The sequence below is a fragment of the Salmo trutta genome, chromosome 1, assembly GCF_901001165.1.
Source record: "Salmo trutta chromosome 1, fSalTru1.1, whole genome shotgun sequence".
Classification (NCBI taxonomy): Eukaryota; Metazoa; Chordata; class Actinopteri; order Salmoniformes; family Salmonidae; genus Salmo; species Salmo trutta.
Genome location: NC_042957.1, coordinates 34232368 through 34251144, shown reverse-complemented (window position 1 = coordinate 34251144; position 18777 = coordinate 34232368). Strand labels below are relative to the sequence as shown.

Here is an 18777-nt window from a genome sequence, read left to right as displayed (position 1 = left end):
TCTCCAGACCTTAATCCCATAGAAAATCTGTGGAGGGAGCTGAAGGTTCGAGTTGCCAAACGTCAGCCTCGAAACCTTAATGATTTGGATTAGATCAAATACTTATTTCCCTCATTAAAATACAAATCATTTTATAACATGCGTTTTTCTGGATTTTTTTGTTATTCTGTCTCTCACTGTTCAAATAAACCTATTAAAATTATAGACTGATCATTTCTTTGTAAGTGGGCAAACGTACAAAATCAGCAGGGATCAAATACTTTTTCCCCCCACTGTAAATGTCTGAAAAACACTATCTGCTACTCAACTTCGTAACGTGCATGCATAGCCTATCACCCATTTTTTTTTTTTTATAAACAATATACAGCAAATTGCATCTCATGATATTTTCCCATGATATTGTCCTGATTTCTGTAGGCTAGAGCTCAAGGGACATTTCGAAATAGGAGCATCATTTTCTGATCGTAGATATTTCTTTACAAAGTATCATGAAAACATTTAAGACTGCCCTTGGCCAAATGTAGCCTACTAATCTTAGACTGGCTTTAAAGCAGCCAAACTGTGCAAAGTGGGGAAAGTGTAGTCAGGTAGCCTAGTGGTTAGAGCGTTGGACTAGTAACCAAAAGGTTGCTAGATCGAATCCCGAGCTGACAAGGTAAAAATCGGTTGTTCTGCCCCTGAACAAGGCAGTTAACCCACTATTCATAGGATGTCATTGTCAATATGAATGGGTTCTTAAAAAAAAAAAAATTAAGTCAGTTAAGTAAAATACACCATGAAGTTGGAGCATAATTGTTCTCTTCGATGCTGTTTATAGTAAGATCAGTGTGTATATCCATTCAGGAAATTTCTAAGACAAGATTACTTTCAATTTACAGCACAGATAATAATTCCCATCGTGAGATCATCATTAGTAGCAAACCAGATTAACAACATTGTTAACGCCTTTCTTCCTCTGCCTGCGTTGATAACACTTACCAGACATCCAGATGTAGGCTACCACCAACGTTCCTCTATACAGACTATTGTCAGCATTGTTTATTCAGTGTAGTTTAAAGGACGAGAGACCAACACAAACATCAGCCATGCCCAGTAGATCACCTGCTGGGTTTCAACTAACGGTGGCGATACCACATGTAGAATCGTTGGCACATTAACAGAAAATGACAACCAATGTCCTGTGGTCAGAGGCGATAGGATGGCTGCCCGCTGCACACTACCAACGTTTGTTATGGTGTGTCCCGTACTTAAAATATACATTTACACACATACAAAAAGAACAAAGACCAGTTGGTAATGAGAGGCATATTTAATCATCCTCAGTTATAAATAAATAAATAAATATTGATCCCATGAACATGAAACAAAAGCCATTATGACATGACAAATCAACCCCCTGATGACAGAGACAACTTTTTACAACTAACAGGGTGTCATGTAGAACAGGTGAGCCCAGCAGCTGGAGTCACTCCTTCTTCTTGGGGAAAGCGGCACAAACCAGTTCATATACGACATATGCAGATCCTGCAATAACATAAAACATCATTACTAATTAAATACAGTGTTATTACAACGGTGTTGAACAACTTATAGCGGTAATGCACAACCAGACACTACCAAGATCTGGTTCCTACATGGATAAAAAAAAAAAAAAAAAAAAAAAAAAAAGTGTTGCCATTGAGCCCATCTGTACTCACCTAGGATAGTGAGTGCCATTGTTGCTCTGTACAGGATAGCGTCGGTGACACCCCCTTTCAAATGAACTGGAATCCCATTGTCCTCCTGGTGAAGAAAAACATACTGTATCAAACTCATGTCATGCACAGCAACATGCAGTATAAGCATCCTACTTCCTTTAAGCCCACCAAAGCTGTGGTATTCGCCAAGTGGACATTGACTTACTTGACATTCCTTTCAGCGGCGCAACGGCCTCAATGGTGCATCTACAGCGAACTCTATTCTAGGTGGTTGAGTGGTCATTAATACCCCCAAAATGTACCATTCTAGTTAGCCACAGAATGCAACATGTTGCCATTACGATTTTCATTATTGACAGCAAGATCTGCAATGCACCCGTTTTAGAAAGCATTTACAGCAACACCGTTTGCACAATCAGTTATTCAAAAGCAGCCAATGAGGCAGTGGCATCACCCTCCCTTGATCATGTGCCAGTGGTAATCACTAATCAGAGTCAGACATGGGTTTCTCATCTCACGCCATGGTCCATGTCCCGAATGGCACCCTATTCCCTATTTAGTACACTACTTTTGACCAGGAGCCACACTTTCACACACTACATGCAAATAAGTAACTCCAACCCAGTGAGCCGTCTTTCAGATGTACTTATCTGTCAACTATATGCGTCTCAGGCTTCATCGTGTGAAAAGAAACTTCAGGAGCAGACATGTCACCAGTCATTAAAACACAAATATCACATTGTCATTGACGTGAAACTACATTTTCTTTGACATTGACTTGAAATCAGAGTACGTTTTAATATTGAGCTTGAAATAGACGTAAGTGCAAACTGCCAATTACCTGGAAATGCTTCTGTTTATGTGGGACCTTGTTCTCGACCTGCCTGCGCCCGCTGGTGCTCAGTGTCCGCCGCGACACCTGCTGGAGCGCCTGTCAATTAAAGGAAAAAGAGGCATCCATTTCTAAGGCCCTCACCAGCACCGCAGTTTCAGATTTTAAGATCAACGCTGGTTTGGAATGGGCCGCTGTCTATCTGAATATTAAACAAATTACTTAGTCTGCCATAAAGACTTGTCAGAACGTACACTATAGAGAAGCTACGGGCACTCAACGCAAGTCTGATGAGATATGTCCTCACATGACCGCTAAAGGCTCGTGATGCTGGCTTCTCTTGACCGTTTAAAATGCATAAAAATAACAAAAAAAACAGGCAGACCGATGGCATGGAATACAATTATATTAACTCCACTCAAAACCATACTAAATCGCATCTTACTTGAATGTGTCGGTACATAGCTCCACGTCAAGTCGTACAAGGACACCGGAAGACTGCGCTTCCACTATTTTCTTCTTCTTTGAAAGGATTTACTGACGCATCACGAACACTTGTGCATGCTGCCACATAATGGTCAGGAGTGGGTACTGGGAGAGTAGCCAACACGTGAGCCACCATTCTCTATTTCTGGGCTATAAAAATTAAAACACTGCCTCAAGATTCTCACAAATAATTTGTTTGTATACATATTCACTTTTTCCATTTTGCAACAAAGGTACATCTCAAAACATTTCTAAATAAAAGCAGGTGACTAAAAATTATGAGTTGTTCAGACATTTTATTTGTCAAGCAACAGACATAGAATCTCCAGGTAATAAATCCATGGCAACTCTAAAGTGCAAAACATTTTTTTTCCCATAGACTAACATGAACACTAACCTGGTCCCAGATCTGTTTGTGCTCTTCCCTACTCCATTGCCAAGCATGTTTGGCATGACAATTCCATAAGGAGTTGGCAAGAGCAGAGAGACTGGCACCCAGGCTACTGTACATGAATAGAGCTTTGGTCCCTGAAAAAGAATGTCATTTTCAAGGTTGTGTAATATTAAATAAACTTGACTCAAGCGCTGCATATTCCAGGCAGCTAAACAGCATTACTGTATATACTGAGACTAGAAGTACATACAACGCAAGCAATCCATAACACTTGACCTGAAAATGAGTGCACATCCTTGTACAATCTATAGACCCCTATCTGCAGTGTTAAAAAGACCAGAAAAATGTGCCTCAAACTACTGTACAGTAACACACTTGTATGAAAACCAAAAGTCTACAGCCTTAACTTAAAGCAATTCTAGCCTAACAGACAGTTCAGATTTGCTTGACTGTATTCAAACACTCTTAATTTATTCATTTAGAAGTAAACATCTATGACTGACATACACATATTTCAGCATTAAAACCGATCTGCAATAGAATTTTCACGTTGATGTAGCGTCATTCAATTTCAACTTACTGCCACAACAACGACTTGACAGCAAAACTGCCTACAGTACATAACTGCATAGCTTTCTGAGCATGAAAAATAAATACGAGACAATTTCCACTTTATCGCAACTTTCCCCTGACATCTTTACTCATCCAATACTTGCACAGCACTTTTGACAAGCAGGCCATTCTTACATACAGTACACAAGCCAGGCACAAGGGTACCACCAGAGCTTGTAATTAGCCACTGGTTATGTTCGCTTCCTCTGCTAGCCAGCATGCAACATACATATAGGACATCTTTAGTTAGGGATATCAGCGCTGTGGTTGCGGTTGCCATATTTGTGGTGGATGAGGAGGACCACCCCCAAGAAGAAGCAGACGGAGCCCACAGTGATGTAGGCGATGCCCAGGTAAGGGTTCTTGACCCCCATCCAGGAGACGGTGTTCAGGATTACACGCTTCCGCCCCTCAAAGCTACAAACAGGATAGTCTGGGATCAACTCATTAAGGTTGAAAAAAAATTTAAACTTCAGACCCATTTAACATCTGACTAACCAAAGAACTCTGTAGCAATAAGGATCTTAAGGTATCACAAACTTCCTGTAAAGCTGTATCATTTGAACAGCTGCCTGTGAAAGGATACTGTAGGTGACGTCCAGGGTGTAGTTGCCCTGGGGAAGAGTCGGCGTCACGTTGTTGTTCTTCTGGATAATACGGTACAGCTTACAGAAGATTGGGAGGGCAGCTGTGCGCATCCACACAAAGTCCTCATTGATGAAGCCATTATTTTCAGTGTCAGTGTCCAGCTCATAGGCTTACGCCAGTTGATCAGCTTGGTTGTTCCTGGGGGAGGAAATGACCGTGAGTTTCCTAGGAAGACAGTGAGAATCCTTACCAACTTCAAATGGTAACAATTCCACAGAATGCTTGCTTACCTTGGAAAGCACTTGTGAGGTTGGGGTTGCCTCCTGGGTTCCTGAACTTCACATGCTTGTCTGTCGACCAAGCGATGCCCTTCAGAGGAATTTGGATTCTTGTGCCATTAGGGTCAATGTAATACAGCTCCAAAGTATCTGAGGATAGAGATCCTGATTAAATAGAGCTGCTCTTAGTGCAATCCTTGTAATTCTGACCTAAAAAAAAAAAGGACAGAACTGTCTTACCATTAAAAATGCTGTTGGCGACATTTACATTTAAGTCATTTAGCAGATGCTCTTATCCAGAGCGACTTACAGTAGTGAATGCATACATTTCATTAAAAAAAAATGTTCCGTACATGCCGCGACGGCACCACGGGCATGTTTTCATTGCGAGCGTAAGGCTCACACTCCTTACTAGGGTTCTGTTGACATAACAAGCAGACAGGTAATGTTGCATGTAGGTCATTGCACTGAACATGACATCTTGACAATTTGAGGGATGTGTCAAATAACTGAACATGTAAAGCTGATGATCAGTCAAAAGTCACTGCAGATATTCAGGAATGAACAGTGTCAAAATGTTACATTGGTACAGAACCCCTGTTCATAATATGCACCATTAGAGAGGTGGGGTCACCATTCAGTTGGCCATCATCCCTGGACTTGACATTGCGCTGGTGATTTTGGTAGAAGTTGGACAGGCCATAATACATGAAGACATTGCTCTGTCGAGACAAATTCTATTAAATGCTTATGATCCATTTTCAATTGAAGGGTACCTGTATTCATGAGTTGCATGTTTCGTCACAATATTGTTCATTTTGGACTGATGTCCGACTGAGCATTCTGCTCAATGCATCAGTGAGCGCTGATGAAGATTTCTTTAAAAGTGCATTACAGCGACTTGGAAATAATATGACATTCAAAAGGAGACAGAACTAGAAGGAAAAATTGTATCATTTTGATGTCGCCAGATTGACTTTATATGCAGTATAAGCATTGCTAGCTATTTGACAAACTTTGCTAGCCAATGACTACACGGTCATCTGTCTAAAGTAAATTTGACGACATGATAATGCTGGCAAAGTTGTTTCCTACTAAATATTTGGACTACTTTAACAATGTCATTGTATTTCCAGGCACTATAGTATAATTTAGACAAAACAGTAGTTAGCCTCCGTCCAGAATGACTGGGTTTATCACGACTTTAGGGCACAGCTATGGCATCACCGGTAGAGGGCGGCTCGAGAAAGTTCATAACAATGGCATGACGCGACCGAGTGACGGAGGTGCAACATATGAATACAGCACAAACTGAGTGATTGAGACATCATGCTTTAGACTTACTTCAAAAGGCTGTTCCAGAGAGAAGGGCAATGCACAGGTGCATTGTCTTGTGCTGTTCCAACTAAAGCTCTGGGAGCAGTCGAGGCATGGGCTGGACTTCTCAGTCCCAGTATAATCAATCTGTAATTAGATGTAATGTCTACATCCAAACATAATTTCCAAATGGCTAGCAATCTGCTGCCTCTGGGGGAATGATGAGCCATTAACATTTTAATGGTGCACCTGGCATCAAATACATAACTTTCATAGGACTTGTTCAAGTTTATATTCTTTATTGATACCAATCAATTAAAATGACAGTGGTAGAAGCATATATACAAGTGAATGGCACATAGATGCTAAAATTGGTAAAGGTTCAAACAAGCAAATATGTCAAATAAAAAGTTTTGCTCCATGAAGTAATCTGACTGCACAACCCACGTGCACTTGAAGTTTACCCTCTGAGACAGGTGGGTCCACCCCAAAGTGCCATGATGACAGACACCCGTCTCGATCAATGAGAGAACTTGAAATAGACAAGATGGCGGCGTACACATTGTTGGATTACTTTATGGAGCAAAAAAAAATAATGTTATTTTAATAATGGAGCATTTTCCAAACAAAACAGACCCCCTGCAACTGGACAGACATTTTATTAGACTCCTGTTTCCACGACTCGAGGACGAAGACAGTATCATCGACTTCAGGTTGGTCGAACATGTGCTTTGCTACACCAAACAGTACCTAACCTGTAACGCCCAGGATAATGGATACCAAGTTTTCTTGGTTAAATCAAATTATCTGGTGTTACAATCTGTAACTAGTTTGGGACCCCTTCCTTTGGGCTTGAGTTGCTGGCTTGCTACACATAGGAGCAGGTTGCTGGTTCTCAAAGTCCTGCAGATGGCGATAATGAGTCGTTTCCTTTTAAAGTCCAAACGCGTTGTATGTAGCAGGCAATACACTCATATCCCCGGTGGACCGGTTGGTACCCAAAACATCCTACATTCAGAATGCAAAGGTGTCAATTTCCTCCTAAACTATATTTAATGGTGAGGTGGAACTGGGAAAATATGCTTTCTTTATGAAACACCATTTTCCACCACCATGCTAGAGCGGCTAATGCCTAGGAATGCTAGTCCCGGATGTTGCATATCGCATTCAGCCAATCAGGTTGCAGCAGACTATTGCAACAAATCGCTACACTAAACAAGCAAGTATAGTGTAGAGAATCATTGTCCATCAAACAGCTGTGAAATATTTTCCATAACCAAAAATGTTGTATTTTCAGCTGTTTGAAGCTGGTGTTCAAAACCAAAAAGATAAACTTAACGGGAAGCATAGAAATAGCGCACATAGAACAGATCTACCGCTTCTTAACTTGCAATGAGAAAGAAATGTATGTTATAGATCTGTCAATGTGAATTCGGTCAGGTTGCCCAAAAGTTACATATTACAGCTTTAAATTAAGACAAAAGCAGATTTTAAAAAATGACTTTTAACAATTATAGCCAATTTTGACTTTGTGGCAACAGCCTGAGTACCAGTCTCTTTAACCAACATTCCACTCCTATTCATTGCCAAACAGACTTGTCTTTCTGACATTTTCAAATATGAACATTCTATAATAATGAGCTTGAGGAGAACAGATGTAACCAGTCTGTCGAAAGTAGCTAACAAACAGCTAAATTCTCAACCTAAATACATACTGCAATTCCAACCACAAAACCTTCATGCTTTGATTTTAAAGTGGAACTGATTGCGTTTTAGAAAAATGAAATCTTATAAAAATCTGTTCATATACACCCCCAGAAAGAATGACACCCTTTTTAAAATCTTGAGAGCACTTGGATATGGTCATTTTCACGTTTTCATAAATTCATAGAAAGTTTGGCAATTACTTATAGTAAGGATTAGTGAAGATTATATAGTAATATAGAGTGAGAAAGTGGCCATGCTTTTGCAAAATGAAGACACTTCATTAAATAAAACCTGTCTTGTCCAGGGCCGGACTCTACGCAGACCGGTGACCCATAGCCAATCAGAGCTTCAGTAGGCCTATATGCAAATAATCAATTTGCTACACGGGCCTGACATTCACTTTGAACTGGACTGTGTTTACAGGCAGGAGCAACAGCGCAACTTTAGAATGTATTCGCTAAAAGCCACCTGAATGGATTTCTGCGAGTATGTATATACACAACGGGAGTTCTTATATTTGGGAACTTCACATTCCTATTGATTATAAAAACATTAAGGTATACTTTTCCCTCAGTTGCCTATACACATCAACAACTAATGTTAGCCAAAGTGAGATCAGCTAAAATCTAAAAAGAGGGATAATTAGATAAACTCTCAAACTTTAACTAGTTCGCCGTCAAAGTTGCACTGAAACGATTGGGAAGAGTAGCCTGCTCGTCCTTCTGCAGCTTGCCAACCAATGCCTTCTTGTCCCAACCCACGTTTTGACAACTGAATGGGAACTTGCCTGCCTGACCATTTGATCAATGCCAAATACATTTGATTGACAACTAAGAGGTATGCTAACTATGCATAACAGTCGTTCAAGTTCAGCATCGCTAGCAAAGCGATTTACCTGTATCTCTAGCTGTAGCCACCGAAAAAACATGAGGGGAAAAAGTTGGTCACTCACCAACTTTTCCAATGACATCCTCCCAGCAGCTAGCTAACTAAAGTTAGGCTCTGTGTTAAAAGCTTGCTACATAAATAGATTGACACCCCTGGGCTAGCCTAATTCAATCAGCGCACAGGCATATTGGGGGAAAAACACTGAATTCATCGGCCAGATATAGCCTACTTGTTTTTGGGTCGTGCAACTGCGACCCAAACTGGCCATTGATTTATTACAAATTATATGACCCATTATAATGTCCACTTATGTACACAAGATGCTGTATATAGCATTTTAGCATATTTAAACAAACTAAATAATATTGGTCCAGCCTTTTCTGCTGTGCTTGCAGATTTGCTGCGACCCTAATCAAAAACGATTTAATAATTCCAAATAACAAAAACATAGCAATAGTTGTGTTGTAACATTTAAACATGTTTAAAAAAATGTTTGCACGGCATGGATCACCGGTGCAGTTGAATGCAGCATTGCTGCCTGCCTAGGTTACTGCTGTAAAAGGCCTACATGTTTCTCCTTTTCATGGTGTTTTGTTGCAGGTTTAGTTTTGGTTATTGATGGTCACGCTTTAAAATATCGATGACAGACTGCAACATTTTAGTAGCCTGGCTAGGACTGCATTTGTCTGTACACTTTCCCCTCCACTGCATGCACGCACGAAGGCAGTGTAATTTAAATTGACCTACGTGAGCGCGTCAGGCAGTAATTTCATAAAGTAGATTACTCATTTATGTGTCCTATTCGCCCCGCGGGCCTTGTGTTTGACACATGTGCGCTAGCCCATTAGCCACGGTATGACTGACTTGCGATCATCGCATTGACATTCCCAGCCTTAGTTACATTCATCCGTTATTGTCCAACATATTGAGTCATTGAAACTGAAACAGTGCATCCCGAATGGAGGCAGCAAACAGTGTACCTGGCCAGCTGTGATTTACAACCTGATAGCAATATTTATATTGGACTAGCAAGAAATGTATTGGTCAGTTATATCATGCATTTAACTGCATCCATATATTCTGCCAACAACGCCTTACTCTATATAATGGCATTTTGAATCAATCCATTTTTAAAACGTCTTATAAAAGTTGGTTTAAGCATAAACTGAGAATTATATTTGACTGACATGATTGTTTCATATCTGCAAAGTAGTTAAAAACGCTGCAAAGTAGTTATCCACTTTAAGCATCAAAATACAACATGCCTAGCTAACAGCTAAATGTTTTTAGTTATAATTCTAATTTCGAAACTCCAACAACCAACTCTGCCGTAAATCAAACTGCACGTTGAGTTTACCGATTGGTCAGTCACCTTGGCAATGGCAAGGAGTGGAATGTTAGCTAAAGACTGGTACCCAGACTAGTGGTAACTAGTGACAACCTGCCCCCCTTACCTTCAAACTCCTTGATGTTGTTAGACCTGACGTAGAGTCCGATACCAGTGGGGATGAAGAAAGCTGGGAGAACTGTGCCCGCTGTCAGAATGGGTTGTTTAAACGCTGAGTTAACGGACTTTTTATTATTGATGGTCCCACCGCCAGGTACGGCGATGTAACCGTCTTCCTCCTTCGCGTTGTAGGTCGACGCTCTGATAGTTATATATGGAGAAATAACCTATAGAAAACTGTTTTATATGAAAGATGGCTTGCCCGACGTGAACACCCAAGTCAGGAAGTGTTTAACAAACTTGCGTACTGCGAAGCGAAAATACGTGATTACATAATATTTGCCACAAAGAAACGTTTATCATTCAAACTATAGCTAATGTCTGATTCGATTCAGGAGATTAATTATAATTCTCATTTGTTTTTCCCCAATAAATTGATATTGAATATTTTCCTGACCTGAATAGACCAGAACCATTTATCGGTCTAGTAGATCAATTTATGAACTCTCAAATAATGACAATCATTTGAATTTTCAGGTTAATTGTTGCAAACAAATAACCAGCTGATATTGCATACATGGGTCATCCTTTGACAACTGTGCCTGATTATCTGGATTCAAATCATAAATGACCATTTAGGGCATACTGCGGCTTTCCCCAAATGGCGGACCGCAAGTGGAATTTGATTGATATTTTGCCCACTAAATTATTTTATTTAGGGCATTAAATACTGTAAAAACACCCGCAAATCAGCTCCAAGTTACTTTAATTTTGGAAATCTGTTCCAAAGTATTCCCACACGTAATAGAAAGATACTCAAAGGCCAGTTTATTAGGTACACTCATCTAGTACCGGGTCAAACCCCCATTTCCCTCCAGAACAGCCTGAAAAGTTCCACAGGGAGCTTGGTCCATGCTAATGTGATGGCATCACGCAATTGCTGCAGATTGGACGGCGGTACATTCATGCTGCGAACCGCCTGTTCCATCTCATCCCAAAGATGCTCTATTGGGATGAGGTCTGGGGACTCAAGTAAATGGAACTCGCCGTCATGTTCCAATTAAAGTTGTTCCACTCAATTATCCAGGGTTGGGTGATCGTGTGCCCACTGGAGCCGCTTCTTGTTTTTAGCTGATAGGAGTTGAACCCGGTGTGGTCTTCTGCTGCAATAGCCCATCCGTGACCAGGATCACACCACTGTTGTACTGCGTCATTATTTGTCTGTTTGTGGCCCACCTGTTAGCTTGCCCTTCTTCGACCTCCCTCATCAACAAGCTGTTTTCACCCACAGGCTGTCGCACCATTCTCGGTAAACCCTAGACACTGTTATGTTTGAAAAGCCCAGGAGGCTGGCCGTTTCTGAGATACTGGACCCAGCGCGCCTGGCACCAACGATCATACCACTGTCGCTTAGGTCAGTCGTTTAGCCCATTCTAATATTACATCGAAAAGTAACAATGCCTCGATGCCCGTTTTATGTAACAAGCCATCTTGTGCTCGACAAAATTACTTTTGTTATTTAGTGATCGACATAACGAGGGAATATATACTTTTATTCATACGTCCTCAGGACTTCCTTTTTTCCAGCCCTAATGCCAGGTTTTACAATTTACCTGTCAAACATCACCACGCTTGCGCTCATATTGGAAGGGTGGAAATATTTAAGGCATGTTAACATGATCCAAAGTACTAATTTCAGGCAGCACTGGTTGGAATATTTCAGGCCAACCAAGAGCTGTTTTAGCGGTAACAGTTGGTTATGGCATACATTGACAGCAGAGTCGCAATTTATCCAGCTGGGACACGCAAGGAACATGTGATTTGGGGCCTGTATATTTCGTATTTATAAACATAACACCTTTCGTTTTATTTGATTAAGTATTTTCTTTTTGTCTTGTCAAGACCATCTATAAAGTGTTTGGCTTGTGAGACCGCTTGGAAATTAGTCGTAAATCACCAAAGCTTTATTCAAATATCAAGTTTGTAAGGAGCAAAACAGTGAGCTGACATTCCCTTTTTATCCATGTATAGTAAGCAGGCCTAAATTATTTTAGCTATGCTTTGGACGTGCGTCAAACCCCTTCCATGATGTAGGCTACATGCCCATTATGAAATGAGCTTCTGTGAATACCGGTGAACCTCAGATTTAGAACTTATTCTCCTGTAACAAATTGTTTATTTTCCCATTTCCTATTTTTAAAACCCAAGCCCTCTGTAAGCTACCCTTACTCTAGGCCTCTAGGCCTACTATAACGAAGTCCGGCTCAACAGCAATGCGTCATCATTTTTTATGCTGGCAATTTTATATCATTCCATGTTAAATGCATTTCTTAACATTTTTTACAGTGCTTGTTTTTCATAGAATCTTAGAATGATTCACTGTTCTGGTTTTATGATGAGAAAGTTCGTGGCACGCATGCAATGTAACTTCTGGAGAAGTCTGAATGCAATCGTTAAGATGGTTCCAATATGTACAGTACAGGTCCGATGTTTGGACCCGCCTACTCATTTCATTCCAGGGTTTGAACTTTATTTTTTACATTGTATAATAATAGTGAAGACATCAAAACTATTAAATAACACATATGGAATCATGTAGTAAACAAAAAAAGTGGCACTCAAACAGCTTCATGAGGTAGTCACCTGGAATGGATTTCAATAAAATAATTTGTGTAATTTATTTTCTTAATGCGTTTGAGCCAATCAGTTGTGTTGTGAAAAGGAAGGGGTGGTATACAGAAGACAGCCCTATTTGGTAAAAGACCAAGTCCATATTATGGCAAGGACCGCTCAAATAAGCAAAGAGAAATGACAGTCCATCATTACTTTAAGACATGAAGGTCAGTCAATGCAGAACATTAAGAACTTCTCAAAAACCATCAAGCACTATGATGATACTGCCTCCCATAGTTACCTCTGGTAACTCTACTGAACTTAATCTGTAGCAGCCTCAGAAATTGCAGCCCAAATAAATGCTTCAGAGTTCAAGTAACATACACATCTCAACATCAACTGTTCAGAGGAGACTGAATCAGGCCTTCATGGTCGAATTTCTGCAAATAAACCACTACTAAAGGACACCAATAAGAAGAGACTTGCTTGGGACAAGAAAGACAAGCAATGGACATAAAACCGGTGGAAATCTGTGCTTTGGTCTGATGAGTCCACAGTTGAGATTTTTGGTTCAAACTGCCATGTCTATTGTAAGATGTAGAGTAGGTGAACGCATGTGTGGTTCCCACCGGGAAGAATGGAGGTGGCGGGATGGTGCTTTGGTGGGGAAACTGATTTATTTAGAATTCAGGGCACACTTAACCAGCATGGCTACCACAGCATTCTGCCATCTGGTTTGGGCTTAGTGGGACTATCATTTGTTTTTCAACAGGACAATGACCCAACACCTCCAGGCTGTGTAAGCGCTATTTTACCCAGAAGGAGAGTGATGAGTGCTGAATCAGATGACCTGGCCTCCACAATCACCCGACCTCAACCCAATTGAGATGGTTTGGGATGAGTTGGACAGCAGAGTGAAGGAAAAGCAGCGAACAAGTGCTCAGCATATGTTGGAAGAATGTGTGCAACCTGTCAAGGCAAAGGGTGGCTGCTTTGAGGAATCTAAAATTGAGTTGTCACAACCATGCGACAAAGGGAGTCCACACATTGGCAGTTAAGGAGTAACAAAAATATTTATTAAATAACTAAGTTTTAAACTACAAAGGAAAACTAACCTGTGAAGTATGAAAGTAGGCATGTGAGGGGTGTAATGAAGATGCATGGATGAAGGTAAAATGTGTTTAAGTGTTTTAAGGGTGCACCTAATCAAAAAACATAATCAACCAGATCAAAACAAAATGGTGCTTGGAGAGAGAGCCAGGACTGGGCACCAGGAACTTCTATCTCCTAGTTGATCCCAAACCCAGGTGCAACTTGTCACCTTAATGACCCAATCAGCAAATAAAAGCACAAACACAGGAGACAGGGAGAGTGAGGGGTGCGTAACACCCCCTCCTATAAAAATTGGGCACTAAACAAAGACCCAAAAACAAAACCACAAATAAAACTGATCAAAAACCATAACTAATAAAGGTTGACAAATACTATACAAACCATAAAGAGGTCCACCGGATGCCCATGACAACAATCCGTGGCAGTGGGTAACAGTCAGGTTGTGTCACACTATTAACCTTCCGGTAGTCAGTGCAAAATCTAAGAACCATCTGGCTTGCTCACCAAGAGACACGGGAATGCCCAACTGGAGAATGATGGTACAGCGATATTATTAAGTAGCATGTACTTAATCTGAGTCCAAGTGACATAGCTTCTCCAATGAGACACGATACAAACGTTGTTTAATAGGGACAGCATCCCCAACATCAATATCGTGCACTGACAAATGTGTACGAGAAGGTGTGTCAGCAAACAAAGGCAGAAAATCAGTGATCAAATCCATTAACCATGCTTGACAATAAGACAGGTGACCCAACAAACTCTCCAAGTTTGCAAAGGAACTCTGAATTCATCAACCTACCCTGCAAAAAACCATCAGGGCCCGGCACCCCTCTTCATCACACTGCCACTGTATGTGAAGGTGGAGTGGCTCACCTTAGATCAACGGATTCCACCAAAAGAACAGGACTTAACACGTCAGTTTTACCACAGTTCTGATTTAGCCAATTTAGAAGACAAACGACTATAATAGGGCTTTAACAAATTGACATGGCAGAGCAGATTCGCCTTTCTGCGCTCAGGGGTAGCAATCAGATTGTGGTTCGGCAATTCGCTGATCTGAACTGTATGGGCCGCTGAATTTGGCCTGAAAAGGAGAACCGACAATGGGCAGCAGGGCCAGAACCTGGTCCCCTGGAATAAATTGTCGCAGCGCAACTCACCGGTCAAAACCTTTTTAGCGTCACCTGAGAGGATGCTCGTTTTTCTTTAGCTATTTCAAAAGCTATGTACAACCTGTGTCGGAAACCACTGTCATGACAAATTTGGGGGACGCTCAACCACCTTCCAATCCTCCTTTAACACAGCAAGGGGACCACTCACAGTATGACCAAAAACAAGGTCATTAGGATTGAACCCCGTGCTCTCGTGATACCTCTAACAGCGAGTAGCAACCAGGGTAACCCCTCATCCCAGTACGCACGTGACAGGGACTTCAAAGTCTGATAAAGGCTCAAGGGCCCCTTGACTCTGCGCATGAAAAGCACTGGCCTGATTATGTTTTATATTTATATGCATTTGTTGCAAGACTTGTGCAAATATGTGCGAAGTGAAGTTGGAACCCTGATCGCTCTGAATCACCTTAGGTATTCCAAAAATGGAGATGAACTGTGACAAAGCCGGACTTAGTAGTTATGTTCCGAAGTGGATAGGCTGCAGGATATTTTGTAGCCTGACAAATCAGTTAACATGTAGGTGCTACCAGGTTTAGAACAGGGTAAGGGTCCAACACGATCAATAATCAAATGCTCAAATGGCTGGCCTGTAACAGGAATAGGTTATATGTAGCGGGACTGGCCTTTAAATCTGATTAGGCTTCCCAGTCAGCTGACAAACATGGTACGTTTAGATGTTTAAAGAAAGACATTTCCGATTACTAGGCCAATAAAAATGGCGCAAAATTTTAGCATACGTTTTACTAACCCTTAAGTGATCAGAAACATCATGAGATGTTTTCAAAACTTGATCTCGAAGCTTAGGAGCCACGATCTGAACAATAGCGTCACCCGCAACTTTTGCTGTGAGGTGTCCATTTCCTCACCAACAACTGACTTTGAATGTAGTAACCCTGGGCAGCACTCCTTAATCGATTATCAAACTGTTCAGCTATGTGTTGTGTAAGTTCCGTTTTGACCCTAGTGTCAGCACAGCTAATAGCACGAGTCACAGCGCTTGCAGAGAATACCTCCGGGAATCTCTGTAGGTTTTATGCGATAATCCCTACATGGGATGGGTTATGAGAAACCAGACAAGATGCGTCACAGACACGACTACTTTGTACTGGCCAATCTGCTGACCTTTTTACCAAGGACAGGACATTAGCTCTTCCAGTGGCCTTTACCATCATAATTACAGATTTTACTTACATTCTGTCCACATGAAACATGTTCGGCTCTAGATGGAAATGCGTCATTACCAGAACCAAAGGAATTTGCTGACCGAAATCCACTTGAACTGTTCCTCTGCCCCCAATCTCACATACGGGACCATCAAACTGCCTTTGGGGGTCAGTACGTACACGTCGGCCAAAACAGCAGCTTCAGATGCAGTCCGTACTTTCTGTTAATTTATATAGGTAGCAAGACGATCAGGGACAGATTAAGTTGTTCGAGGACAACCAGGTTGTACAAAGCTTCAAAACTAGTGACTGCTGACGCAGTACACCAAAGATTGAATTGAGTTAACAAATCCTGTGAAAACTCAACATGGGACTGTTTTTCACCTTTCTTCAACATTCTGAAATGCTGTCGATACGCTTCAGGGACCTACTCGTAAGTATGCAGGACAGCAGTTTTAACCTTTACGTAATCGTCGCTATCTGTAGTGCTAAGAGATGAGTGAGCCCTACCAGTCAAAACACACTGTAGCGTCATTCTCGCGGATGTTGCAACCGCAGTTTAGCTTGCGCCTTATCCTGCTTCAACCTTTCAAATCAAGTGATTTTTGATGTCTAAACCTTTCCAGATCTTTGTCATGATTTAGCTGCAATAAAAGTAACTCCAAGTTTCAAACCAGCACTAGACACAGTTGGTACAGCCAATACAGCTGGACTAGGGTCACTCAATCCTGCCTTCAAATACCAGCTGAAAGCAAATTAGCTGACAATAGACCTCACTGGATCCTTGAGACATGTCACTAAACTCATAATACTCAAAAGCTGTTCCTTCGTAAACTGCATAAGCAACTCTTCAGAAGGAACACGGACAAAATCCTTAATAGAAGCCATAATGCTACTACCAAATGAGCAGATTAGTACATAGCTAACTTAATAGTGCAAAAACAGATGAGTATTACTTGAGTTACCCCAAATCCTATTGTTAAACTTAACCCTAGTCTTCAGTGGCTTTGCGGCGGTCATTGATACACTAGAGCCCGCTGGCACGAAGGAGGAACCAGCTTGCTAGTAACCAACCCCGAACCACGTGCTCCAGAGACAACTGCTTTGACCGCTGTCGAAACACACAAAAATAACAAACCACACACACACAGACTTGCTCCCAGTGGGAACACTCCGCTATACCGAACAGGGGGAAAGACCATAGCTCTGGGCAATGAGTTATGTCTGCCTCAACTTCTCACTGTTATACATTGCAAAGACAACTCACCTCCATAATCCGATAACCCAACAAGGAACAGAACAAAATGTCTCTAGACAATACAGGAAAAAGAGACTTCGTGGTCTTCTCTCCACCGAACTAACCTGTGAAGTATGAAAGTAGGCATGTGAGGGGTCTAATGAAGATGCATGGATGATGGTAAAATGTGTTGAAGGGTGCGCCTAATCCAAAAACATAATCAACCAGATCACAAAACAAAATGGTGCTTGTGGAGAGAGAGAGTGAGCCAGGACAGGGCACCAGGAACTTTTATCTCCTAGTTGAACCCAAACCCAGTTGAAACTTGTCACCTTAACGACCCAATCAGCTCCACTTGTCCCCAATCTGCAAGTAAAAGCACAAACACAGAGGAGGAGGCAGGGCGAGTGTAACAGTTGTGTAACACTTTATGTCTTCACTATTGTTCTACAATGTAGAAAATTGTAAAAATAAAGAAAAACCCTTGAACGAGTAGGTGTTTCCAAACTTTTGACTGGTACAGTATGTATCTGTCCTCTCACACAAACCGCTGCAGAGTTAGCTCGGGTCAAGGGCATCACGTGCGGCTTGAGTCTTCAAGCCTTCCATTGAAGAACGCTCAAGCCGCACGTAACAGCCTGGACCAGAGCTACTGTAGAGTACACATTGCATACCCCTTTTATACAACTCCATGTGGCTATTTCGCAATAGTGATGTAAGCCAGAATCCAGAGGTAATACTATTAGAAAGCCCACAGAATTGAGAAGAGAGCCTTGTTAGGTGCCATGAGGTTAGAAATAATCTCCATGACAGTCTGCATGCTTAGTTCTGACTGTTTTCCGATGGTTGTCGTCTGTTGGCTTGACCCTATGGTTGCGGTGGCACACTGTAAGAGTAGAGTAGGGGTGCGGGGCACTTGTCATAGGTGAAGGAAGGAGTTCCACATTACAGTCTCATCATCTGGGCTCAACTATCACATGGTGCACAATATTTCCTGTGGGGACAAGAAATCAATAAAAGGACCATGAGTGATACTGTGCCATTGCATCCTCACTCAGACCAACCAATGAAGACATCAGGGTCTTTATTCAAAGAGAGGTAAGGGTTGCGTCCCAAATTGCAACCTATTCCCCATATACAGTGGTGTACAACTTTTGACCAAGGCCCATAGGGTTCCGGTCAAAAGTAGTGCACTATATAGGGAATAGGGTTCCATTTGGGATGCAGAAG

General features: G+C 41.5%; 2 protein-coding genes and 1 pseudogene across 3 annotated transcripts in view; all 3 read right to left on the bottom strand.

Moving 5' to 3' along the window:
* Positions 1 to 1290: 1290 nt before the first annotated feature.
* On the bottom strand, positions 1291 to 3107 carry LOC115194649 (cytochrome c oxidase subunit 7A2, mitochondrial). Its single transcript, XM_029754513.1, has 4 exons — positions 2975 to 3107; positions 2539 to 2628; positions 1698 to 1782; positions 1291 to 1524 (listed from the first exon to the last, which is right to left on the bottom strand). The coding sequence occupies exons 1-4, from the start codon at positions 2990 to 2992 to the stop codon at positions 1466 to 1468; spliced, it is 252 nt and encodes an 83-aa protein (XP_029610373.1). The 5' UTR covers positions 2993 to 3107; the 3' UTR covers positions 1291 to 1465.
* A 752-nt stretch (positions 3108 to 3859) lies between these two features.
* Positions 3860 to 11888, bottom strand: LOC115192058 (cell cycle control protein 50A-like; annotated as a pseudogene).
* A 2025-nt stretch (positions 11889 to 13913) lies between these two features.
* LOC115194605 (filamin-A-interacting protein 1) overlaps positions 13914 to 18777 on the bottom strand; it is a 48791-nt gene continuing 43927 nt past the window's right edge. For both annotated transcript variants that reach the window (XM_029754487.1, XM_029754494.1), the window contains one exon: positions 13914 to 18541. In XM_029754487.1, the coding sequence (XP_029610347.1) occupies positions 18521 to 18541 (21 nt within the window). In that variant the 3' untranslated portion in view covers positions 13914 to 18520. The remainder of the gene's footprint in view (positions 18542 to 18777) is intronic.